The 27,664-nt window shown below is 37.0% G+C and overlaps 1 protein-coding gene across 1 annotated transcript in view; it reads right to left on the minus strand.

The window, feature by feature from the left end:
* Positions 1-27,664, minus strand: part of NSF (N-ethylmaleimide sensitive factor, vesicle fusing ATPase) — a 133,944-nt gene that overhangs the window by 23,331 nt on the left and 82,949 nt on the right. Inside the window, exons 14-17 of the mRNA XM_033090520.1 lie at positions 25,575-25,731; positions 22,329-22,462; positions 11,811-11,877; positions 9,449-9,528 (exon numbers count right to left, since the gene is read on the minus strand). Of these exons, the coding sequence (XP_032946411.1) occupies positions 9,449-9,528; positions 11,811-11,877; positions 22,329-22,462; positions 25,575-25,731 (438 nt within the window). The remainder of the gene's footprint in view (positions 1-9,448; positions 9,529-11,810; positions 11,878-22,328; positions 22,463-25,574; positions 25,732-27,664) is intronic.

The following is a 27,664-nucleotide window of genomic DNA, read 5'->3' on the forward strand; positions in this document are numbered from 1 at the left end:
CACTAAATGCTGATTAATGACAGGCTGGTATTCTCTTAAAAGAGAATCTCTGCCATTTCCAATCACTAAGGAGACCAGATCTTTTACTTCTTACATATTCTTATATCCTTCCTTTTCATTTCCAAGAGAAATTCATTCTACATCCCTTTTTAATGATCCAATTCCTATTTCTAAGACTTCTCCCAAGCTGGGCCAGGGGCCTTGGGTGCTCACTCCTTACTTCTAGCTCTTTATATAATGCCCCTCTCATCATTAAGTAGCTTCTGAAACCACTTGTTTTTTGGTAACCATTTTATTGAGATAGATTTTGTGTAACACACAACTTACTGTTTTGAAGTGTACAATTCAATGGTTTTTAGTATGTTCACAGAGATGTGCGATCATCACCACAATCAATTTTAAAATATTTTCACCACACCAAAGAGAAACCTCATACCAAGTAGCAGTCACCTTTCATTCTCCCTAGGTACCCCTCCCAATCCAAAGTAACCATTCACAAACCTACTTTCTGTTTCTATAGATTTGCCAATTCTGGGCATTTCATATAAATGGAATCACACAACATGTAGTTTTTTGTGACTGGCTTCTTTCGCTTAGCATGTTTTCAAGGTTCATCCAAGTTATGGCATATATCAGTACTCATTTCTTTTTATTGCCGAATAATATTCCATTGCATGTATATACCACATTTTATTTCATTGGATGGGTTCCACTTCTTTTTTTTTTTTTTTGGGTTCCACTTCTTGGCTATTATGAATAATGCTGCTATGAACATTCAGGTACAAGCTTTTGGGTAAGCATATGTTTTCATTTCTTTTGGGTATATACTTAGCATTGTGAGGTCATATGGTAACTAGCTTTAACCTGCTGAGGAACTGCTAGATTGTTTCCAAAGGCTGCATGATTTTTATACTGTCACCAGCAGTGTACAAGGGTTCCAATTTCTCCCTATGCACGCTAACACTTATTATTATCTGACTTTTGATTATAGCCATCTAGTGGGTATGAAGTGGTATCTCATTGTGGCTTTGATTTGCATTTTCCTGATGCCTAATGATGTTGAGTATTTTTTTTCATGTGCTTATTGGCCATTTGAACTTTACTTATTTTTGAATCTTATCACTTTAGTCATACCTTGCCAAATAATACAAGCCACAGTTAAACAGTTAATCCTACTAAAATGACACTCAAAAATATATTGTTTTGTACAAATGATATATATATATAGTTGAATAAATTATTCACGAAGTGCATATGTATAAACCTGTATCAGATGTTGTAAGGTTCAAAAGATAATGTTCTTCTCCTCAAGTCTTACAATGATTTTTACAAAATAGGAATTTTTTTTTTAATTTATTGGGGTGACAATTGTTAGTGAAATTACATAGATTTCAGGTGTACAATTCTGTATTACATCATCTATAAATCCCATTGTGTGTTCACCACCCAGAGTCAGTTCTCCTTCCATCACCATATATTTGATCCCCTTTACCCTCATCTCCCACCCCCCACCCCCCTTTCCCTCTGGTAACCACTAAACTATTGTCTGTGTCTGTGAGTTTTTGTTTCTCATTTGTTTGTCTGTTCTTTTGTTGTTTTTGGTTTATATACCACATATCAGTGAAATCATATGAAATCATATGGTTCTTAGCATTATACTCTCAAGATCCATCCATGTTGTCACAAATGTTCCTATATCATCTTTTCTTACCGCCGAATAGTATTCCATTGTGTATATATACCACAACTTCTTTATCCATTCATCTATCGAAGGACATTTTGGTTGTTTCCATGTCTTGGCCACCGTAAACAAAGCTGCAATGAACATTGGAGCACACGTGTCTTTACGTATAAATGTTTTCAGATTTTTTGGGTAGATACCCAGGAGAGGGATTGCTGGGTCATAGGGTAATTCTATTCGTAATTTTTTGAGGAACCTCCACACTGCCTTCCATAACGGCTGCACCAATCTGCATTCCCACCAACAGTGTATGAGGGTTCCTTTTTCTCCACAGCCTCTCCAACACTTGTTACTATTTGTCTTGATGATAGCTACTCTGACTGGGGTGAGGTGGTATCTTATCTCATTGTGGTTTTTATTTGCATTTCTCTGATGATTAGTGATGTTGAGCATTTTTTCATGTCTATTTGCCATTTGTATGTCTTCTTTGGAGAAATGTCTCTTCAGCTCCTCTGCCCATTTTTCAATTGGGTTGTTTGTTTTTTTGTTGTTGAGTTTCATGAGTTCCTTGTATATTTTGGATATTAGCCCCTTATCGGAGGCACTGTTTGCAAAAATCTTCTCCCATTCAGTTGGTTGCCTCTTTGTCAATGGTTTCTTTTGCTGTGCAGAAGCTTTTAAGTTTCATATAGTCCCATTCATTTATTTTAGCTTTTACTTCCATTGCCTTTGGAGTCAAATTCATAAAATGCTCTTTGAACCCAAGGTCCCTAAGTTTAGTACCTATGTTTTCTTCTATGCAGTTTATTGTGTCAGGTCTTATGCTTAAGTCTTTGATCCATTTTGAAATAATTTTGGTACATGCTGACAGATAGCAGTCCAGTTTCATTCTTTTGCACGTGGCTATCCAATTCTCCCAGCACCATTTACTGAAGAGGCTGTCTTTTCTCCACTGTATGTTTTTTGCTTCTTTGTCAAAAATTATCTGTCCATATTTATGTGGTTTTATTTCTGGGTTCTCAATTCTACTCCATTGGTCTATGTGTCTGTTTTTCTGCTAATACCATGCTGTTTTGATTATTGTAGCCCTGTAGTACAAGCTAAAGTCAGGGAGTGTGATACCTCCAGTATTGTTCTTTTTTCTTAAGATTACTTTGGCTATTCGGGGTCCTTTGTGGTTCCAAACAAATCTGATGATTTTTTGTTCTATTTCTTTAAAAAATGCCATTGGGATTTTGATGGGGATTGCATTAAATCTGTATATTGCTTTGGGTAATATGGCCATTTTAACTATGCTGATTCTTCCAATCCATGAGCACGGAATGTCTTTCCATTTCTTTGTGTCTTCTTCAATTTCTTTCAAAAATGTCTTATAGTTTTCAGCATATAGGTCCTTCACATCCTTGGTTAAGTTTATTCCTAAGCTTTTTATTCTTTTCGCTGCAATTGCAAAAGGAATTGTTTTTTGTATTTCTTTTTCTGAGATTTCATTGTTAGTATATAGGAATGCAATGGACTTTTGTACGTTGATTTTGTAGCCAGCAATTTTACTGTATTCGTTGATTGTTTCTAATAGCTTTTTTGGTGGAGTCTTTAGGGTTTTCAATATATAGCATCATGCCATCTGCAAAGAGTGATAATTTAACTTCTTCATTCCCAATTTGGATGCCTTTTATTTCTTTCTCTTGCCTGATTGCTCTGGCAAGGACTTCCAACACTATGTTGAAAAGCAGAGGTGATAGGAGACAGCCCTGTCGCGTTCCTGAACGTAGAGCAAAGGGCTTCAGTTTTTCACCATTAATTATGAGATTAGCTGAGGGCTTGTCATATATGGCCTTTATTATGTTAAGGTATTTTCCTTCTATACCTATTTTATTAAGTGTTTTAATCATAAATGGATGTTGTATCTTGTCAAATGCTTTTTCTGCATCAATTGATATAATCATATGATTTTTGTCCTTTATTTTGTTTATGTGATGTATCACATTGATGGATTTGCAGATGTTGAACCATCCTTGTGCCCCGGGGATGAACCCCACTTGGTCGTGATGAATAATCTTTTTAATGCATTGTTGTATTCGATTTGCTAGAATTTTGTTTAGGATTTTTGCATCTGTATTCATCAGAGATATTGGTCTGTAGTTTTCTTTTTTATGTTGTCCTTACCAGGTTTTGGTATCAGGGTAATGTTGGCCTCACAAAATGAGTTAGGGAGTACTGTCTCTTCTTCAATTTTCTGAAAGAGTTTGAGCAGGATTGGTATTAGATCCTCTTTGAAGGTTTGGTAGAATTCACTAGTGAAGCCATCTGGTCCCGGACTTTTGCTTTTGGGAAGGTTTTGGATGACTGATTCAATTTCATTATTGGTGATCGGTCTGTTTAGATTTTCCAGTTCTTCATGGTTCAGCCTTGGAAGGCTATATGTTTCTAAGAACTTGCCCATTTCTTCTAGGTTATTGAATTTGGTGGCATATAGTCCTTCATAGTATTCTTGGATGATCCTTTGTATTTCTGTGGTGTCCGTGATAACTTCCCCTTTTTCATTTCTGAGTTTGTTAATTAGTGTCTTCTCTCTTTTTATCTTAGTGAGTCTAGCCAAGGGTTTGTCAATTTTGCTAATCTTTTCAAAAAACCAGCTCTTTGTCACATTAATTTTTTTCTATTGTCTTTTTGTTCTCTATTTCATTTAGTTCTGCTCTGATTTTTGTTATTTCCTTTCTTTGGCTGACCTTGGGTTTCACGTGTTCTTCTTTTACTAGTTCTTTAAGGTGTAACATGAGGTTATTTATTTGGGATTTTTCTTATTTCTTGAGATAGGCCTGTAATGATATAAATTTCCCTCTTAAAACTGCTTTCGCTGCATCCCCAAAATTTTGGTAGGATGTATTTTCATTGTCATTTGTTTCTATGTATCTTTTGATCTCTCCTCTAATTTCTTCTTTCACCCAGCTCTTCTTTAAAAGTATGTTGTTTAATCTCGATGTACTTGTGTTTTTTCCTGCTTTCTTTTTGTAGTTGATATCCAATTTCAAAGCCTTATGATCAGAGAATACGCTTGGTATGATTTCAATCTTCTTAAATTTGCTGAGGCTGATTTTATGTCCCAATATATGGTCTATCCTTGAGAATGTTCCATGTACACTAGAAAAGAATGTATAGTCTGATGTTTTAGGATGAAGTGCTCTATATATGTCAATTATGTCCATTTCATCTAATGTGTCATTTAGGGCTGCTATTTCGTTATTTATTTTCTGTTTGGATGATCTACCCATAGCTATCAATGATGTATTTAAGTCCCCTAGTATAACTGTGTTTTGGTCAATTTCTCCCTTTAGTTCTGTTAGTAGTTGCTTGCTATATTTCGGTGCTCCCTAATTGGGGGCATAAATATTGATGACTGTCATGTCTTCTTGTTGTATAGTCCCCTTTACCATTATGAAATGTCCATCTTTGTCTCTTATTATCTTTTTCACCCTGAAGTCTGTTTCATCTGATATTATGGCTACACCTGATTTTTTCTGGGTACCATTTGCTTGGAGTGTCAATTTCCACCCTTTCACTTTGAGTCTATGCTTGTCCTTGTAGCTGAGATGTGTCTCTTGGAGACAGCATATGGTTGGGTTTAGTTTTTTGATCCAATCTGCTACTCAGTGCCTTTTTATTGGTGAGTTCAGTCCATTTACATTTAGGGTGATTATTGATATGTGGGGATTTCCTCTCATTCTATCTTTAGTTTTCTGGTAAGGCTGTGTCTCCATTGTTTCTTTGCCTTTTTGTTGTTGTCTATTATTTCTGTGTGGTGGTATTCTATGATGTTTCCCTCTGTTTCTTCTTTTATTACAGTATATATTTCAGTTCTGGATTTTTTTTGAGTGGTTACCCTTAAGTTTATGTAAAAGAAAGTTTGATATTTAGAGTATTCCATTTTCTTCAGCACGCTTACTTTCTCCATTCCCATATTCCGGTTCAGGCCTTTACTCTCCCCTTTTTTATGTTTTGGTTGCCATAAATTGTCCCTGTTGATGGTGGTCGAATTTAGTATTTCTTGTAGTGCAGGTCGTGTATTAGAAAATTCCCTCAGCTTCTGTATGTCTGGAAAGGTCTTTTTCCTCCTTCATATCTAAAGGATATCTTTGCTGGATATGTTATTCTTGGCTCAATTTCTCTCTTTCAATAGTTTGAATATTTGGTTCCACTCCCTCCTGACTTGTAGAGTTTCTGCTGAAAAATCTGATGATAATCTAATGGGCTTTCCTTTGTAGGTTACCATCTTCTTTTCCCTGGCTGCTTTAAGGATTCTTTCTTTGTTGTTGATTTTAGACAGCTTCAATACAATGTGCCTTGGAGAAGGCCTGTTGGGATTGAGGTAATTAGGTGTTCTATTTGCTTCTTGGATTCGAGGATCCAGTTCTGTCCACAAGTTTGGGAAGTTCTCATCAACAATTTGTTTGAATATATTCTCTGTTCCCTTCTCTCTTTCTTCTCCTTCTGGTATGCCTATTATTCTTATATTGCTCTTTCTGATGGAGTCAGAAAGTTCTTGCAGAGTTCTTTCATTTCTTTTAAGTCTCAAGTCTCTTCTTCCATCTGTGTAATTTCCAGGTTTCTATCTTCGATGTCACTGATTCTTTCCTCCATCTGGTCAACTCTACTACCTAAGCTAGTTATTTCATTCTTAATTTCTTCTATTGAGTTATTAATCTCCAGAAATTCTATTTGGTTCTTTTTTAAAATTTCAATCTCTTTCGTAAAATGCTCATGTTGTTCTTTGATTGTGTTTCTGAGTTCATTAAACTGCCTTTCTGTGTTTTCTTGCATCTCGTTGAGTTTTTTCAGAACTGCAATCTTGAATTCTCTGTCATTTAAGTCACATATTTCCGTATCTTTAAGTTCCTTTTCTGGAGACTTTTCACTTTCTTTCTGAGCTGTCTTGTTGCCTTGGTTATTCATGGCAATTACTGATTTGTTATTTCTCTTCCTAGATATCTACAGGAGTGGCTTCTGCAACAGATTGATAGGAAGAGGTCTTTCTTTTGTTTCCCAGTACTTGTTGGTAGAATGTTTTATTTTCTCTCCGACTGCAGCCTTTTTTTCCCCTCTCTCACATGGTAGTGCTATGTTTTCTCTGCACCATTCCAGCTTGTCACACAATGGGGGGATTCCCTGGGAGACAAGCTTCTCCTCTGTTAATAGTTCGCCTAGGTCACAGGGCGCAGTGTCCGTGTGGGTATGCGGAGACCTTTTGAAGTTCCAAAGCTCTTCCTGCACCAGATTCAGAGCCCGTATGTTTCAGTAGTTCTGTTTACTCCTGCAGGGATCCGCCCAGATAGGTGGGGCCAGGGACGGGGTGAGTTGTGAGAGGTGGCCCAGAGCAATGGTGGCGACCACCACCACAGCCGGTCCTACTTCCACAGCTCCCTCCCCTTTGCTGGAACTAGTTGGGCAGCGAATCTCTCTGTGGTCCACAGTTCTCAGAACAGCAAATATTCTGTTCTTTTGATCTGACACTGCTACTGTTCCGCTTCTAGCACCGGCAGGTGGGGGCGGGGCGAGTTCTGGGAGGGTAAGGAAGGGGAGGCTCATCTCACTGCCTACAGCTTCCGTTGTCTGCTCGGCAGTGAGGGCTTAAACCACCGTTTTCAGACTTCTTCCCTCAGTCTTTGCTCCGAGGTCTCTGCCGTGAGCGTTGGGTTCAGCCGTGTTATATGATGCCCCCTCAGCCCTGTGGGCCATAAACAGAGCCCTAGCAGTCCAAGTTCTTCCCTCTCCAGGCAGCTGCGGTAGTTCGGGATGCAGCGAGCTCGGAGCACTCAGCTAGGTCTGCGTCCTGCGCTTGCGCAGCTCTGTCTCCGCACTTCTCCCTTCCCGCCTCCCCCCCCACCCCCAGCGATTCGCCCACCTTTAGGTGAATTCAGTAGTGGGCCTCTTCATCTTGCCTGTCTGCTGTGCAGGGAGTCCTTTGTGGAGTTATTTTTGTTCAATTAGTTGTAAATTCCAGGGTTGCTTTACAGAGGCTCACCTCACACCGTCATTTTGATCGAGTTTGTGTCACAAAAGAGGAATTTATTCCTAAGTGTTTAATCAAAATGTTGCAGGTCATTTGTTAATATGTTGTTTATTTCTGTTAGCATCTATTTTAGATTACACATAATTCTCAGGTAGGGGATGTCTCTCTGTTTAAATCAATGTGTACAGTACTTAACAATGTAAAGACAGGCAGTTTGAAAAATACCACTGAAAAATTATTCTTCCCTCTCCTAAATGACTTTTAGCATAAATTCTTTTTATGTGGAAAAAAAAAAAGAAGAAAAAAATATATATCTGTTAAGAAATAAATTTAAATGCCTGGAAAGTCTCCCAATCTAATAATTTTTAAAATGCAGATTTCATAAAAAAGGATTTTTTGGTATGTGATTTATTTATGTATGTAGGTATGTATGTATGTATGCGTGTATGTATGTTTTTCCAGGACCCATCAGCTCTAAGTCAAGTAGCTGTTTCAATCTAGTTGTGGAAGATGCAGCTCACAGTGGCCCATGTGGGTATTGAACTGGCAACCTTGTTAAGAGTACCACGCACTAACCAACTGAGCTAACCAGCTGCCCTGGTATGTGATATATTTAAATACTGGGGTTATTTTTGTTCTAGCAACTTTAGATATATCTATTTATGTATTTATTGAAGGAATCAGAGAAAGGAAAAATACACTCACTTCACTTCTCTAACTTCAGCCTTAGCATAAGCTAAAACTCCAATTACTGGGAATGATAGTTTATGGAAATAGGATTAAAAAAATCCTTTCACAATGCATACACGTAATAAAATTTCAAGGTTGTTATAGGTTATGTTTCTTTTCACTATTCCAGAAATTAAAAACAAACAAACAAAAAAACCCTAGAAAATCAAGACAAATCCTTTCCTTAAGGTCTAACATACACACACACACACACTTTTAACTATTAAATCACCAGCTCAATATTAAATATTTTCCATTGAGCTTAGTTTATATGTCTAACTTCGAATATGAGATTTCCATACAGACATTAAGATGTTTTGCAAGTTAGTACTTAATCCCTTTGTATCTGCTTTTGATTGGCATTTCTTCGAGGTAATAGCATGTAGAATCAATCAAGAGAATTTTTGTCTTGTGTCATAGCCAAACATGCTCTGGCAGACTCTACATAATTATCATATTTAACCATCCCTCTTAGGTTAGTTTTAAATGTGTTAACCTATCAAAGTCACCAGTCTCCAATCACCACATCAGTAAAAATGCAACCATATGAACCAAGATATTGGTTATAAACTCACTCCTTAAATATGCCACATGCCACAAGAGAAATAACTGAAATTCACCTGTCAAAATTAAAAAAAAAAAAAAAAAATCTGCCTATAGGAATTAATTTCCTCAAATACAAATTCTTAGCAAACCTATGAAATGATAAATGAAACAAATGGGAACATGTATTTAATCCCTTCTATATTAATATCATGATCTCTCATAGGAGATGAAGTGGGGATAGGATGTGTATGCAATATGGGGAACTTAAAAAACAAAACTAATTGAAACTGGGATCTTGAGAGCTTCAAAAAAAACACTGAAGAACTTTTCTGACTGTTAAGAAAATCATTTACATTAATACAGAAGGCGAGACTAGATGACCTTCAAAATCCATCAACAGAATTCTGTATGTTTATTTAAAGAGAGTGCACCGGTATATGGAATTTACCAGAAAAACTGTGAAAATGTTCCTTTATTATTTTTACCTGAGGAGGAGCCTTTTTCAGCAACACAAGAAGAGCCTGTAACACCAGGTTAGAAAATCGAGGGCCAATAGGGACATAATCTGGAAGAGAAACATTGCTATGTTTAGGGATCGGTACATATATGCACATATTCCAAACATTCAGATTTTTCTACCCTGTTTCCCCAAATAAAAGAGCAAAAATTAATATAAGACCCAGTCTTACATTATGTTATATTATATAAGACCGAGTCTTATATTATAGTAAAATAAGACCCGGTATAATAGTATATAAGACTTAGTCTTATATTACAATAAAATAAGACCCAGTCTTATATTAAGTTTTGCTCCAAAAGACACATTAGAGCTGACTGTCTGGCTAGGTCTTATTTTCGGGGAAACATGGTACATCAAGAGAAAACTCAGCCCAACAGCCATGCAACTAATGGTAATAAGAAAAAATATCTCTGATAATTGAATGTTTAAAATATTATTTAATAACTCTTACCAATAAATTTTTTAAAAATAGCTTCTACATATACATTTTGAGTTCATATAGACATCTTTGTCTGCAATTCAGAGAAAGTTTTTTTTTTTAAAGAGGGTAAAATCCTCCAGGTGTGTTTATGAAGCATTTCCAAGGAATTGCTGCAAACCATGGCAATACAGTAAGTACATAGGCAACAAAACACCATGCTAGAAAATGGTTAGAGGGGAAAATGGTAAATAAGGGACTTAATTATAACTGAAAAGATGGTAGAGCCACTAAGATTGATCCTCAGGTGGTGAAGAACAAAGAATTTACTAAGAGAACTTTCCACCTGTTAAATTTCTACCAACCCTTGAAGATTTAGCACATCTGCCACCTCCTTAGGTTTCTCTGCACATTGCATATGCACCCTTGCCCTGTGCTTACAGCTACCTTCAGGAACCAGCCCTCTGAAGTCAAAAGTGATCCTTCCCTTTTCTGATTATCCAGAACAATGGCACACTCTACTCTGCATTAAGTTTTGCCAATATATGTTATAACAACAGACAGCATCTTACTTATTTTTCTGAGACCCTAATAATTCTAACACAGTAAGGGTTCAGCAAATGCTTGTTGAATAAATGAACAAACACGTACAGATAACTATTCATACAAGTGAAAATATACTTCGAGGGCACACATTCCTGACATAGTAGTGTTGCTATGACCACACATCTCAATTGTGTTTAGATAAAGGAATTCACACAGAGCTATGAGTATGTGCCTAAAAGCTTTTAAAGAAATAATCCTATAAACTGGGCTGAAATGTATCAAAAATAGCAGACCAAAAACCCAGGTCACTAGATAAAACTCTCACTTTAAGACCTCACAGATATACCTGCTTTGTTAAGAAAAAACATTGCCTTAGGAAACAGAAAAATAACAGGGGGCCTAAAGCAAGTCTGAAAATCATGGTTAAAACATAGTCAGAACAGTTAACTTGAAATCATTACTACAACATTATGGATAGCTCAAGGAAGAAGGGATGGGAGTCATCAGGTGTTGGGTAGTATTTTCAGAGGTTTATTAAGTCACCAGGTGGGTTCAATTTCAACACAGTTTATTACAACATCCTGAGCCACTGTTATTAAGCTTATTCCAGATTTATCTAATTTTTGCAATGAAATAGAATGTAAGAGTAACAACACTTTTCTGGCATTTCCTTGTAGATTACATCTTATGAGCGGAGTGCAGGGGCTGTCTTACCCATCTCTGTGTCCTGTAGGAGTGTACTTAAACTTAGGAAATGTTTAATAAATATTTTTTTTAAAATCACTGTAGAGCACTTTTAACTTTCAGAATGTTTTCAATATTATCATCCCATTTTTGTCTTCACAATTACTCAATGGGATAAGTAAGGAAGAGAACAGAGTCTCTTTTATAAGAGTAGAAACTAAAGTACAAGGAGCTTGCAGCTTCTGCCCCAAGTGTGACTGCACTCCAATCATAAACCCTTCTTTCATTAGTTTTGTCAAAGTTCATAAGTGGAACTTCTGAGCTACAGGCAGCTCAGAGGTACTAAATAGGAAATATATCCATTATCAAAAATTACTAATAATTTATTATGGACAGGGAACTCCATAGAAGATACAAACTAACATGAGGCAGGAGTCCTTACAAGAGAAAGCAGTTTATAATAGAGTTACGGTCATATTTAATAGAGTTAAGGCATATTTAACACGAATACCACCATTGACTAGAGAGATAAGAGATAATGTTATATTTCCATATAAGACAAAGAAAGGTATTTCTATTGCTTTATAGTTTGTAAATACCCATTATTTTTCTCTTGTGATTGGTGAGACATGAGTTGTAATGTGGCAAAGATAGTACAATAGCAAATGTTATGACTCACCAAGCAGTCTCTCAATGTCATCCACGACTACACAACTGAGCTGGGATTTGTACGCATCATCAAAGATCTGGAAGAAAGCAAAGCTATTTGTTACCACACTGCTCTCCATAACTATGACAATTTCCCAGAAGATAAAATTTAGTTAATTCTTGAGCAATGTCTAAACAAAGCAGAGTAAAACACCGATATTTCAGACTACACTAAATTAGAATTTAATAGACAAAGCAGTTATTGTCTTGCCCCAAGATGATACAACTGGATCACGGCTGTGTCATACCTGGGATGCTGAAAAACAGCTGGTCATTAATCAACTGACAAATCCCATCAAGTTTGTCACAAAGGTCTCTCCTATCTATGTCAGGAGCATGACATCAGTGTTGTGACTCAAGAGCTACATGAAGCCACAAGGGAAATGTAAAATAAAATTGGATGTTATTGTATTATCTGTAAGAATTGTGGCCCTGTTAAGCAAGAATAACATTCAAACAGCAGAAGCTGTCAACTCAAATCAGACCATAATGGTCAAAGTGTTTGCAAAAGAATTAAAGTTGGGTATAAAGGATCAGACAGATCTGGTTCTACCTTTAGAATCAGACAAAAGATAACAGTACATTGTCTTATGACAGCCAAAGACATGGAAATTAAACCAAGCAGTGAAGGAAGTTCTTATATCCTGACAAAGAGGTAGTAATTTCAAGCCAGACAGAAGAATCAATTTATGTATAAGTTGAATATACGTGCTCAAGGCCTTGAGACCAGCCGTTTTGTAAATGTTGAGGGTTCCTTTTCCAGTGACTAGAATTGGGGCTCAGTGCATCCCACTGGTGTCATCAGTAAGAATTTCCTGCATCCCAGTCCAATCTCTGGTTAATAGGTAACGTCAACCAAGATGGTAACCACCCCTCCCCCCATCTTGCTTGGGGTGGCATAAGGTTCCTTAGTAGGCATCTTTTAACTACAGAAGATTAAAACTTAGGTAGAGAAATAAAGTAAATCAAACCTACAATATCAATATTTTCATACAAAGTTTAAAGACAACCTGTGTATGCTTGGTCTTTAAAGTATTTGTAACAATTCAAAAATTTTACCATATTAGAGTAATAGATTAGCCTTGCTAGTTCAATTTAAAATACGCAATTGAATAATTAATTTTATGTTGGAAGGTAAAAGATAATGTCAATAGCCTTGCAAATGGTAAGGATAATCTAAGATTAACCATATTTCATATTATGTTTTAATTTATTACTAAATAAATATACTTATATATTTACTTTGAAACTTGGAATGTTTTGTTTGTTAGACAACTGAAGTCCTGCAAAGAGAAAATAAAATATTTTGTATGTGTAAATACAATTTAAGATAGTTAAAGAAATTTAATTAAATTGTAAAAATGACAGCAAATTTTACTAGACTTACAAATAGAATAAGCAATGTAAGTGGACTTTTTTAAAGTTTAGGTTTTCTTTTTGTGTTGAAAAACTAGGTCTTAAATGATATAATTTTGATATATTGACTTTTAATTTTTTAGACCTCAAATTAGCTACACCTGGTCTTTTCTATGCCTTTCTAAAAAGTCACCTTCAAAGGTGCAAAAAAAAATCCCCAAACCCCACAAAAACAACAGCAACACAAAACAACTCACGCTGACAATCTAGATGGTACGTTCCTCCCCAGCAAACTATGTTCTGTAAGGGAGGCACTGTCTCCTCACTACTGTTTTCAGGGTCTGATATCTCACTGCTGCTTAATCCATGTCTGCGGCATGCATGCATAAGGGAAAGCATGCTTCAAGAATGGCTCTGCTGCCTCCCTCTGCACCATTCCCTTTACCTCCCAGTCACCCTCCCACACTGTGTCACCATCCCATTTACCCTTCCATCCTTAGCTGTCTGTCTCCCCAATGGACTGTGAGGTCCCTGTCAGCTCCGGTCCCCAGCACAGAACAATATTTAGTAATGATACTTGCTCAATGGAGTCAGTGGTTGAAACCATACAAGTTCTAACTCCATCTCGCCATGGGTCACTTGTCTCTCTTCTCCTTTGGCACAGCATTTTGTATTTTGTTTATGTGTTATGGATGCACTGTGTTTTTCTGGGTGTTATACTAGACTGTAAGCCTCTGGAGGCAAGTGCTCTTAACGATCTCTGTATCCTCTTCACTTAGTATAATGCCTTACCAGAAAATAATCAATAAATGTTTACTGAAAGAATAAATTTAAGCATGTATATTCAAATAGAAACATTGAGGAAGTAGTTGGAGATGGCCCTGAGGACGCTGAGGATGAAAGCATCCTGAGGGTCATGACTGCTGAAACCACGAGAGGGAATGAGATCTCCAAGAAGAAATGGTAGAGGCAGAAGAATAAAAGGCTAAGGGCTGAATCTTGGAGTGTTGCTCTATTCAGTCATTCAACAAATGTTTTTTAAATTCCTATTGTGTGTCAAACATTAATGAAGGCAGTAGAGAGAGTAATGAGTAAGACAAATATGACCCTACCTTCACAAAACTTAAGAGTGGTGGAAGCAGATGACATGTAACTACAATGAGCGTGACATAATGCTAGAGGAAATACATGATGATTGATGGTATTGAACAAGGGAGCTTGGTGGTGGTCATGGGGGGGGGTCCCCATAAACACCTGGTTCTCTTTCTGGCATGTTATAGGACTGTACTCCTTTACCCTCTCTTAAGTATGATTATGGGGCTTACTTTGGTTACTGACATGTGAGGAAAAATGTATCACTTTCAGAAAGAAGCTTTAAGAGCCACTAAAGCCACTTATGTTTCGCCATATTCCCTTTATCCTGCCTTGGCTGTTAGGAATCACATGTGGGATGGAACCTCTACTATCTATTAGCCTGAGTCTCTGAGAAAGTACAAGGAGCAGAGTTGTCTCTCTGAGCCATGATGGACAGGTACTGGGAGCAAGAAACAAACTGTTGTGTTAAGCCACTGAGATTTGGGGGTTGCTCATTATTGTAGCGTAACTTAGCCTATCCTGACTGACAGAGGCTGATGGAGTCAATGCTGCACTCCTAAAATTAGGAAGTGACATTTAAGTTGAGACCTGAGGACAAACAATCAGTAGAAGACAGCAAAGAAAGTGGCCTAAGCAGAGCATACTGAATATTAGGAGGCACAGAGGTGAGAAAATTCAAGAGCACTGCAAAACTGACATGTAGTCAGTAAGAATGAAAATGAAGAGGTGGCAGTGTTGGTGTGGTGTGTGTGGGGAATGGTGGGTGACCGATGAAGCAGAAGAGAAGTGGAAGAGACAATGGAAAGGACTGGAAGCTGTTCCACTGTGGTTCTTTGCTATTTTTTGAAGACTGGACCAATACAACAGTCAATGTAATCTTATAAACTCAGGTGAGTTAAAGGAGTCACTGAAAATAATGCTTTGTTCTCCAAAATATCTTTCAGAATTCTACTAAAGCTCTGGTGCAGTATATAATTCTGTCTGTTGAGCTGTAATATGGATTAGAGCCACAGGGACCCAGGACCCTACTTTCTACACTTTTCCTGAATCAGCCCTTCTCCCTTCTTAAAAACAGTATAGAGTTTACACAGCTACAGGGACCTTACTAAGGACACTGCTTGGGTCTAAACTGATGATAAATTGCTATGTAGTCTCATCAACTTATCTCAGATACTGTGATTCATGAAGCATTACAAATCACTTGACAGTTGACTGCATGGGCTACCTATGACATTTTAGAAAAAAAATACTTACAGCAGTCATTTAATGTTTTTTTACAGACTGCTCTTAATGTACTAATTACTATCACAGGGAGAGGAGTAATCACAGGTAACTCTTAACAACATACTAACCATGACCAAGGCAAAGCAATTCCAGTTGTAACTTGACCAGTTTCAGTGGACCAGTCAACTGAAACTTCTTTGGGGAGCAACTCTGCTCTAATTTAAATACACACACCCCTTTTACCTCTTACACATTCTTTGCCTTATCCTGTCACAAGTGCAAGACAAGGTCATCACTCTCCTGCTGGATTCATGTTTTCTGCCTCGTCTCCTCAGCCCCTTCCATTGTTGGCGCCCTGGCCCAGGCCCAGGGAACTGTTTACTAAGAAGATACTCAGATTCGACTGGGAAATACATGGGAGTAGGTGCCAGACTAAAATCTAAGTGAGGTATTTACAGACTAAGTCGGGACATTCTACCACAACTTAGGTAGATAAACCTGAAAAGGAGAAGTACTAGAAGGAAAGATGGAAGAAAAAAAAAAGGTACAATTGTTCAAACTACCCGTTAGAAAACTGCAAGTGAAGTGCCAAACTCCCCATCAGTCACAGCACACACGCCGTGCCTGCTCTAGATCAAATGATGCCAGTGGACCAGTTAGCCGGGTGGGCTGATGCTGTGGCTAAAGCGGCTAAATCTTACAGGCTCTTTAAAAAATTAATTTAAGTTCTGATCCTCTCATTTAGTAAGATGAAAGTATGATGCTCAAGCCTTTTCTTGCTGGAGAGGTTATCAGTAAGGGATCATATAAGTTATCATGCAAACCAGGACACTTGAAAGGGGGGAGCTATTAATAAACTTGCTGGAACAACAGGTAAAAACCAGGATTGCTCAAAGCAAATTGAAGTGTATGATCATCCTAGTTTTATCAGGGAGTTTCCTGTAGAGCAGGTAAAATTATCAGCACACACACACACACATACGTACATATGTGTGTGTACGTGTGTGTGTGCGTGTGTGTATGTGTGTATGTATGTATATATACCTAGCCTTAATGTTGGGTGAGAAGTCTGAAAGAGAAGGCTAAAGAAAAAGAATGGGAAGAACTGAAGAAAGCAGTGTGAAAACGAGTGGCATCAGCCACCATGGAACTACTGAAGACTGTTCTGTAAGATGAAGAGCATCTCTAGAAAACACAGAATGCCATAGTCTATTTCTAGCTGTGAACATAAGGAGACTGCCATCCTCAAACTCTCTGGTACCATCTCTCTTATGTGCAAACGTAGGTGGTGGGTCATACAAGGCGACTTAGAATGCGAGGAGCCTGGGCTTGCAGCAGGAGCAGCCTGGCTGCAGGAAAAGGAGGTCTGGGGTTCCTCACACACAGGGGTGAAGGGCAGTCTGAATGTGGTCCTCGGGGACACTGCAAACTCCCTAGGCACACAGCTCACTGCTGGAATCTGCAGACAAACGGGGAGACACCTGTGTGCAGGGGACGGGCAGCAGCTGCAGATGCTGGAGTCTGTATGGATACAAATGGAACATGCCAGCAGCAGCCCCATGTTAATCCCAGCCTTTCAGAATCACAAACCACAGCAAAGTGTGTCCTAAGTAGATTCTGTCCTCCATTTTATGTAAACTCTTCAGTTCTCTGAGGTAAGTGAAGCCAAATTCTCTGCTTCTTTTGAGGCTGAAAGAGTTCATCTCAGCTCTGAGGTGGTTGGCGTGAACTACCTAATTAGTAGGAATCTGATGACAGTAGGAATCTGATGACTTAAAAATCCCCAGTGTAGTAAGTCTGTCGACAATTAGTCGAAAGTATACTCTAATCATATTTGGTAGCATATAAAAACGTAAATGAGCAAATTCAAACCGGTGCTATCAGTAATAATCTCGTTTCTAAAAATAACTTGGGAGTACACTAAGCAAACATTAGCTGTCTTCTAATGAAACTGCCTCAGGAAGTGGACCTAAACTTCTGGCAAAGCACTAAAGCTTCCTGGAATGACCTTATTTGTTCTCCCTGCTTTTCAGGAAAAATTCTAACATTTTCACATAACAGGAGCCACACAGAATGAGGTATTCTCAATGGTATGAAAAGTCACAAGGTCTGAAAGTTCTACTAAAGATCTGCCGCATCCTCTTTTGTGTGCCAAACAGATGCAACCGCCAAAAGACAAAGTGCGTGAAACAAAACAACAAGCGCCCACCCCCCAGCCATCCAGGGACCCGTAGTCACTTCCGGAGTGTCCACTTCTCTCAGTTAATACATGCACAAACTTCAACAAATCAGCTACACGATATATTAGGATGTTAACCCAAAACATCCAAATTCTGTTGCTTAGTAACTGCTGTCAAAAGATCCAATTTCCAGCTCTGCTCTTTGTATGGACTAAACCATGAAAAGAGGAGGATTAGGCACCATGATTCTGTTCTGTGCACACTACAATTTGCAGTGGGATTTACAGAAGGATATTCAAAGAAGATTATTTCTTTCTTGCAAAGCTAGTGGAAAGGAAAATTTCTTCCACTAATTTTCAGTCCTTTAAAAACAAGACTATATTATGTTATCAATGGGTATAGTTTTATAAATCACTGATATTTTTACCTAATTTTATTCAAACAATTTAGTCACATCAGATTGTTCATCTCAGTACTGACTGTGCACTCAGAAAGCATCAAGATTAAATAATTAGTTAAAATCAAATTCTATTGCTTTCTTTTGTTTATTTAATGCCACTAATAGAACTAGTAAAACAGATTTCTAAAAAGGTATAGATGCAAAAATGGATAAAGAAATTAAAATTTTAAAATAGAATGAAGTTGGGGAAATAAACATAAATGGGGGAAAAGAGTTAGATCTGCGAATACTTCAAATATCTCGTGGAACATACAGTACTGCCCCCGAGACTGTGAGGATAATACCTCATACAGACTTTGGCAGTACTGAGGAGTTTATGTATGGAGAAAGGACTTATTAAGCAAATTAAGAGAAGCACAAAGTGAATTTTAAATTAATTGAGAATAAACTAGTCTTATTTTTTTAACACTGTCCATAGGCGAACAAAAAGCAGTAACTTAATTACAATGAAATCTTAGATAGTATTTCAAGCAAACCTAATGACACTCTCTACCGACAAAAACTCTTACCTCTGGGTTTAAGTAATAAAATTGTATACAAATATATCCTATGAATTAACTATCCAGACCACCCATCTTTAACAAATATTAATGTGTTATTATTAATATATTTCTGAGTTTCACAAACTATTGCCATTGGAAAACACTTTAGAAAACCTTTAAAATTGAGCATTTAGTCATTAAAATGTAGCTGAAAAAATAATTAAATGCCAATCTTTTACCTATGAAATTGGCAAACGCATATTTTAATAACGTCAAGAGGGGGTGAGATCCAAAGAAACTGATGCTCTCGTCTGAGGGGGCTGCTGGTGTAAACTGGTACAACTTTCTCACGAGGTGGGCTCCTGCACATCATTAGCATTCTGACACAAAAGTTTTGATAGCAACACTGTCAAAAGTCTTTAAAATATTCATATTTTTACCTTAGCAATACTAATTCTGAGAATTTATCTTAAGGAAATAACCAAACGTGTGTACAACGTTAAGTAAAAATAAACACTTTACTAAGCATATAGTATATCCCTAGGCACTGTGCGATACTTTACATAAATTACCATTTCATTTAATTCTTGTAATAACCCTATGAGGTAGCTATCAATATTATCTTAATTTTATAAATGAGGAAACAGAGGTTTATAGGTTAAATGACTATAACAGCTGGTAAATATGGTGGAGCTGGGATTCAAATTCTATTTGAAACCTAAGTTCAAGTTGTCAGCCAGTAAAATATAATGCTACTCTAAGAAAAATCTATTAAGAAAATGGGGGCAGTAATTTCCCTGGTTTGGTAGTTCTACAGATTATTATTTATAATTATGAAAAAAATCTGGAAACAACCTAAATGTTCAGCAAAAAGAGAATGTTTAAATGGATATTATGTAGCTATTAATTTAATATAATATTCAGATAAATTTTAATGACATTGAAAAAAGTTCATAATATAGTAAGTGAAAAAAGCAGGATTAAAACAGTATGTCCAATGTGATCCTGTGTGTGTGTGAGTGTGTGTGTCTGTGTATGTGGAGAAGAAAACTGAAGGACAAATATGCACTCATTTTTATTTTCTCCTATGTTCTTTTCCACATTTTCTAAATCATTTTTCTAATTAGGGAAAGCTACATTTGGGAGTGGGGTGGAGAAAAGCACTTATAAGGAAAGAACTATCCTCTCCGGAATTATAAAAAATTTATAAATTATTTGTGCTCTGAAAAAATAATTAAAACATCTTTTTTCCATCCTTACACTAAAAAAGAAGGGAAGAGAACAGTGTGGGGAGGTAGACTAAAACTACTAAAGAATGGCATTTATATTTCATTTTCAAAAGCAACCTGGAGGACTTAGCACCTTTAGACTGGTTTGAGCCCTAAGGCTTTTGTCAACCCATCATTAGGCAACAATGTGAAAATTCTTTGCATGGAAAGATTTTGCAACATTTCTTATGTAGTTCTAAGACACCTATGCTTCATTCTTTTCTGTTCTGTACTTTAGTTACAGGGAATAATATTATTTCCCCAAGGAAACCCAAAAAGTATTTAATTAATTTATTATATATGTGTATATATGTATTTATTATACTGCTGAAACAGAAATAACTTTTGTAAATTTAAGGATGCATGGATGATCCAGACAGTGAATCATGAATCGAAACAATTTTGAATAAGCTTGTATAGACACTTATTTTCATATTCCTTAGCCTTCTACTCATTTAAAACTCTGCCTTGAAAGGCTTCAACAATTTAAAGATTAAATCATAAGTTATTAAGCCATTAATTTAACCATTTAAGCCTCTAAAATCAGCACATATTACCTTCCCCCCTCAAGTCAATTTGCAAGAGATTAAAATAATAAAAATGATAATATCTCACACTTACAAAGCAGCTTTGATCTGCAGGAGCCTAAAGTACTTTTTAAAAACTTTATAGAAAAGCTTGGACCATCCACCCACATCTCAAAGTACATCTAAGGCAGACGTTGGCAGCTGGTGAAAAGTAATGGAGTAATTTACCATCTGCACAGAAGATGACTACTTTTGAACAAGTATGAGGAATAGACTGAGTTAGAAAAATGCCAACAGAATTAGCTGTTCAATTAAATGGTAAGTTCAATGCCCACAGATTCCAAGGCCTATTATGGTATTTAAATTTTCACCAGAGGAAGTGGCTTATGGGTTCCCTTTAGAAGGGAAAAAACAAAGAAAACTAACCCCTATCTACATTAGGGAAGTTATCAGTCCTGATGATTCTGTCCAGATTTTTTCAAAGAGAGATACCACGGGTTTCAGCTTAGACACAGAATAAACTGATTATGATATTTAAGTTCTTTTTGTGTCTGGCAACATTTCCCTTTCTTTCATACTCAATTTCAAAGAGCCTTATATAGAGTATTTATCTTGACATTTCAGTGTGTAGGGCTGGAATCCTGCTCCAAGCTCTGCCTCCTCCATTCATTTCAAGCGTCTTACACAAATAATTTCCTGCCACCTGCACAAACAAGAGACTAACTTTTCAAACATATTTTTTTGAAGCCTGCTTCTTTTTAAATATTACTTTCCTCTTCAGTCTCTTCTCTAAAGAAAAACGGAAGTAATTCTGTCCTACATCTTCATAAAGAAAGGGCCTCTGAGGACGGTGAAAGAACACCTGAGCTGTCTTCATGAGGTAGCACTCTGATTCTCAAGATTCTTTTCCCTGATTCTGATTTTTCCATGTCTCTTTAACTTTTAGTCAGTTCTTATCTATAAAGGATCGAGCATGGAAGAAAAGGATTTAAGTAAAGAAATACTCTGACTAGATACAAAATAAAAATTTCTTCACTGTCTGGGAGTACACAGAATCAGAATACCAATGGAAACACTGGCTACCAAGTGAGCTGAAACAGCCATTAAGAGTCTTCATCATTGATTTTTGTTGTTTTTTTAAAGAGTAGCCACCTACTATCTCAGAGGACTTATACGGCACTTGCTTGAATGTATGAGAGGTGCACCAGATGATCTGAAGAATCCTTTCAGCTCTGGAATTCTATTCTACGCTGTTCTAACTTTCACTGATAGTTCAAAGCGGCCATATTGAGAAGATGACAAATGGTACCTGGATAAAGGAAGAAGGATGAAGACTACATTAAGCTGTCAAGCAGATTCTGATTGTTATCTAATGTAGCACCATCCTTTTGTAGGGAGGTTTGAAAATATTTTTCCAATGATATACCTCTGTATACGGTCAACTTAACTGACTCCTAGCAGTATGACTTTGTACACTGAGAGAAGAACTTAAAAAAATCTTAAATGTATTTGTTTCACTCTTAACTATGATATTGCTTTCAATCAAGTTAATACAAATTTAAGAAATGAAAATTAATCATAATATGTACTAAACAAAACATAATTTGGCAGATAAAAGCACTCTAATAAAAATGCATTGTAAAGTTAAACATATCTAAAATAGTTGCTGTTCTCCCCCAAAATTCTGCTGATAATTTAGTTCCACTTGAGAAGAACATTAGTTGCTATGGTTTTTCTATGTGTGTGTGTGTGTGTATGTGTGTACGTATATGTACGTGTGTGTATACACACACACACACACACACATATACACAAAGATAGATATATATATGCACGTGTGTATGCACATACACACCAAAGAGACAGGAAATTAAAATGAAAGTAAAAATTTTGATACCTTCTTCATGGCCTGACACTTGGCTGTCTCAGAAAAGCCAATCATCTTATCAGGAGAACAGATCTTGATGAAGGGGAAGTTGGATTCCTCTGAAATCTTTGCAGCTAAAGCAGTCTTCCCACTGTGAGGAGGGCCTGCATAAAGACATGAGCACGTCAGGGGAAAAAAACCAACCTAAGCAAAGGGGAAGAAAACAAGTTGAAACTTTTCTCCACAATGTACTGAGGTCTCAACTAGTTGCTCATTAACCTTTCCTCACACAATTTCACGGCAGACGTGTTTTCTTTTATTTATTAGCAACGAAACTTAATGAACTGATTAGCATTTCTCAAAAGTATGATGAAATACATTCCTTCTTTCTTTCTCACATAGCCTTAATCTTTCAAACTTCTGGATAAATATATAAAATGCAAGGGTTTGGCTTCTTTAAAAAAAGTGCATTCAAACACATATCAGTATTTATGTTATTACCATGTTTCCCTGAAAATAAGACTTAGCTAGGCAATCAGCTCTAATGAGTCTTTTGGAGGAAAACTTAATATAAGACCTGGTATTATATTATATTATATTATACCTGGTATTATATTTATATTATATTATGTCATATTATAATTATATTATTAAGACCCGATCTTATTTTACTATAAGACTATAGTCTTACAGTCTATTTTACTATATTTACTTTATTATAGTAAAATAAGACCGGGTCTTATATTAATTTTTGATCCAAAAGATGCATTATAGCCAATTGTCTGGCTAGGTCTTATTTTCGGGGAAACACAGTAGCTCTATCAAATCATTTGTCTAACAAAAAAAATACAATCTTAGGAGATGATATTGGAGACAAGGAAAAATTGCCTTATTAGAAGCAAATGTGACTTAAAAAGCTAGAATTCTAAAGACGCAGGCTTTCTCATAAAGGCAACCCATATCTACAAACTTACCTGTATTCAGACAGCTCTCCCTCCTCCCTTCTGTGTAATGGAAAATGTGTCCCTCTTCCACCCATAAACCAACCAATTCTTCCTTCCCATCTTCTCAGAAACCTGACATTATTGATAGTGCCCTGTATGTGCCATCTCTTCCTCCTCCCTGAAGCCTTTTCAATAGCATTTAGACATGCTCTCACTACCTAACAATTTAGTAAACCAAAAAACTCTCTCTGGACTTCACAGCCCTCAACGTGACTCTTCTCCTCTCAAAATGGCACTTCCCTACGTGATTATCTATGCTGGCTGCCTTCACTCTCCACCTGCCATCCATTCTCAAATAAACCCTATGGCTTCCATTTCCATTACATGGAACAGGCTCCCATCACAGTCATCAATGGCCTCCAAGTCACCAAATCCAACAGACATTTTATCTGCTGGGCTTTTAAGAATATTTGATACAATTGGTAACTCTTCTCTTTCTTTAAATGCTTTTCTTTTCTTGGCTTCTGTGATAGCACATTCTCTTTTCCTCACTCTTACCTCGTTGGTTACTCTTGCTCAGTCTCCTTTGTCAGCTTTTTCCACTTTACCTAGTCCTTCAATGCTGACACAGCTCAGAAATCACTTCCAAGCCTCCTTTTCTTCTCAGCCTATACCATTTCTGTGACTTCATCCACTCCCTTGGATCCAACCCAGTCTATATACTGAAAGCTCATGAATGTAAACGGCCAGCCAGACCTCCCTTCTGGGCACCAGACCTACGTATCCAGTGGGCTACTGAACATTTCCAATTCAATGATTTTACAGGAACCTCACACTCAACATGTCCTAAATGGAACTCGTGATTTTTCTTTCCTAAATCTGCTTCTCCACTAGGGTTCCCAATCTTAGTAAATACTACCGTTTACCAGGCCGTGTATACTAGAAACCTGGGGATCGTGTTTGATACCTCTACCCTATTCTATCTAGTTACTTAATATTCCTAATCTTTAGCTTCCCTAACTATAAAATAGGGATAACAGCCGCATCTGTCTCAGGATTGAAGTGGGGTTTAAAGGAGATAATATGTGTGAAGTGACAGTACAGTGATGGGCAAATAGCGAGAGTTCAAGGAATGATAACTTAATTATGATTAATAATTAATTAATAATATTCATCATAATAATTAGTCTCTTTTATTCTACCTCCTAAATAGTTCTCAAAATGGTCTACTTATCTCCATCTTCACTACCATGGTTATTTCAAACTACAGTCAGCTCTCATTAAGACTAACGCAAGGGCTTCTAACCATTGGTCTTTTGCACATCTTTTTTTGCCTCTCCAATCTAGTCTCACAAAGCAGTTGTGATGTTTTGAAAATACAAATCTGATCGCGTCCCTTCACTGCTTAAAACCCTACAATGGCTTTCCTTGCCCCTCAGAAGGAGTCTAAATCTTTAACATGGTCTACACATCTTTGCACGAACTGGCTCCTGTCTACTTCTTCAGTCTCATGTCCAGCCAATGCCCCTTTCTATTTCAGTCTCCTTCCTGCCCAGGGCTTTTCCACATGCTGCTCCGCCTTCCTAGAACATCTTCCAGGATTAGGCTATCTGGCCAGCTTCTCCTCATCCTTCAGGTCTTGGCTTCCTGTGTTTCTCTCAGTGAACCCTCACCCCGAGAACTTTGGAAGGGTTAGATTCCTTTGTCATGTGGACTCGCTGAATGTTTCTCTTGAACTAATCATAACTATAAACAAACAATTGGTGAATAGAATGTCCTTCCCTTTTTGTCTACTTGGTAAAATCCTAACTGATTCTTCAAAGTCTAAATTAAATACCACTAAAGACCACTCTAAATTAAACACTAAATTAAATTTTCTCGATCCCCGCTGGGCAAAATGACTTGCATTCACACACACCTTGACACGTATACACTGTAGTTAGGACTTTGTTTACATGTCTTTATTCATGACCAAACTGAACTCTGTGAATGTCTTTGCATCCCCAGGAACTAGTCCAAGGCCTAAAACATAGTAAGTACTCAGTGAATATTTATTTAATTGAATAGAGTACTATGTGGTACTACACAGTCTATTAAGTAACACAGAAATTTAGGTACAAAACTAGTTGCTATCATTCATCAGTAACATTCTATCCTCAAGAGAACTTTAACTTGTATTGGTACATAGGCTGGATTACTATTTGCAGATGACGAACAGGTTTAGAAATGAAAATAATTCATCTTCCTGGAATGTGCTAAATGGCTTTGTAAAAGTGCTGCTTTTGGTGTTTCTTTTTTTAATTTTTAATGCCATCTCATCGTTTTTTCTCACCTTCCAAAAGGACGCTGACCAATGGTGTGCGGTCACTGTTTTTAGTCTGCTGGACCAGCAGCTCCCCATCTTCTAGCACTCGTGTGACTGGATCACCCCATTTGATGATACCATTCATGATGTAACTCGCATAGTCCTCTTGGTTTGTGCCAAATGCCTATGGAGGAAAAGGACAATTTAAAGCCTTTTGAGCATTGGTATTAAGAATTAAAATATTTATGTAAAAAAACCTGAAAAGCAGAAAGCCCCAAAACACTGTTAATAATTTCTCATTTAACCATTTAACTTTTCACCCAATTGGGGGTGGGGGCGGGGAACCTGCATTGGGTGATTTAATGGAATAAAACAATAGATTCTAGGCTCAGATTCTACCAGAGCCCAAGCCCTCGTAATTCCTGAGAAAGGGTACGTTCCAACATGCTTGTTTCTGTAAGGAGTATACAGTTTAGGGCCTCTGCTAAGAACAAAAAGAGATTATAGACTTAGAAATTAGCAACCACTGGTTCAGCAGACAGCTAGTAAGTATCCTAAGGATGACTACAGGTGTCGTGAATGACAATGGGAGTATAAAATGGTGATGAGGAGATGCCGTTCACATCAGCTTGGTGGTAGAGCACATAGTTGAATGGAACCAAGGTAAGTAAATGCGTGTAAATACAAGAGTTAAAATGAGGTAGAAATGAGCAGCCATAATGAAAGATCGAAGGGTTAGGAAAAGAAAACAAAAGCAATTATATACAATAATTTTAATTGTGCTCACTACATATTGGAGCTTAAATCACATCCCTCTCCATTTTCAACTTCTCATCTCAAATTGTAACTGCCATTAAACCAGCTACTAAAAGTAGTCAATAATTTTAGTACTTAGTTACTTAATTGAATTGTATTTTCATAAGGTTAACAGAAAAAAACTGAGTAGGAAAACATAATCCAATGTAATGTAAAGGTCCCATGTCTCGAGAATTTCTAATTTTTAAAAATTATCACATCCTTCAAAAAGTCAATTTTTCATTACCCGAAGTATGGAATAATTTTAACGCTTCTTTAGAATTGCACCGCATAGAAAGTCATCCTTTGTAATGCTGTCTGTCATACTGTAAAACAGTATATAGTGGTCTCATGACTCTATTACGTTGCCACCAAATCGTTTCCCAGACCTCTCTTTGCTCCCTGCATACACCAGTCCTTTGATTCCTGAGTACAGAGGGAAGTCCTCATTCCCTGGTCTGGATATGGTGAATGCAGTGGTCCAGTAAAAAGTTATACAGGAAGAGCCTAATAAATATTGGTTGAATGTAGGAAATATGTAGCTTGGCTGGCTTTTATCTTAAATAATTCCATGTATACACTCCAAGCCTCACAGCAGCAGCTTTAAGATATCTGAACCAGGAAACAGTGACTCTCCCAGGCTACACAGTACGTGTATGTACGAGTCTTCCTTACTTATCCCATCATTTAATTTTTTGTTTTATTCGCCAGAACCTTGGAATAAATAAAAGTAAGTTATTATTTACTTTATTTATTTATCTTGGGTTTCCCCTTTCTCGTAGCCAAATTATTTGTCATTAAAGAAATCTTGGAGTAGATCAGTTAGGCTGGGCTCTAATATTTTTGGTAACTATTACAAATGACAACAGCAAAAGACAAACCATTTCCATTGCTCAGTATCTTTTAAAAGTACTTATTTTATATTTAAAAGTCACAATGGTCATAAAAAAGTGGACAGGGCTAAAATTAATTGATTTTTGTCTTGAAAAAATACTTGCAATAAATAATTATTGTCAAGAATATATAAAGAACTTCTACAGCTGAAATAAAAATAAAGAGTAAACAATACAACAGAAAAATAGGCAAAGACGTGAACCGCATTTCACAAAAGGCACTCATATGGCCAATAAACATATGGAGAAATGCTTAACTTTGTAAGTAATCAGTGAATTGCAAATCAAGACCAAAATGAGATCCCATTTTACATCCAAATGAATGGCAAAAATTAAGTCTGACTATACCACGTGTTGTCGAGAATGGAGGTTCACAGGATCTCTTTTACATGACTGGGTGCAGTGCTTATTGGTTCTACCACTAGGCAA

This window comes from Rhinolophus ferrumequinum, chromosome 21 (genome assembly GCF_004115265.2).
Source record: "Rhinolophus ferrumequinum isolate MPI-CBG mRhiFer1 chromosome 21, mRhiFer1_v1.p, whole genome shotgun sequence".
In the NCBI taxonomy this organism is placed as follows: Eukaryota; Metazoa; Chordata; class Mammalia; order Chiroptera; family Rhinolophidae; genus Rhinolophus; species Rhinolophus ferrumequinum.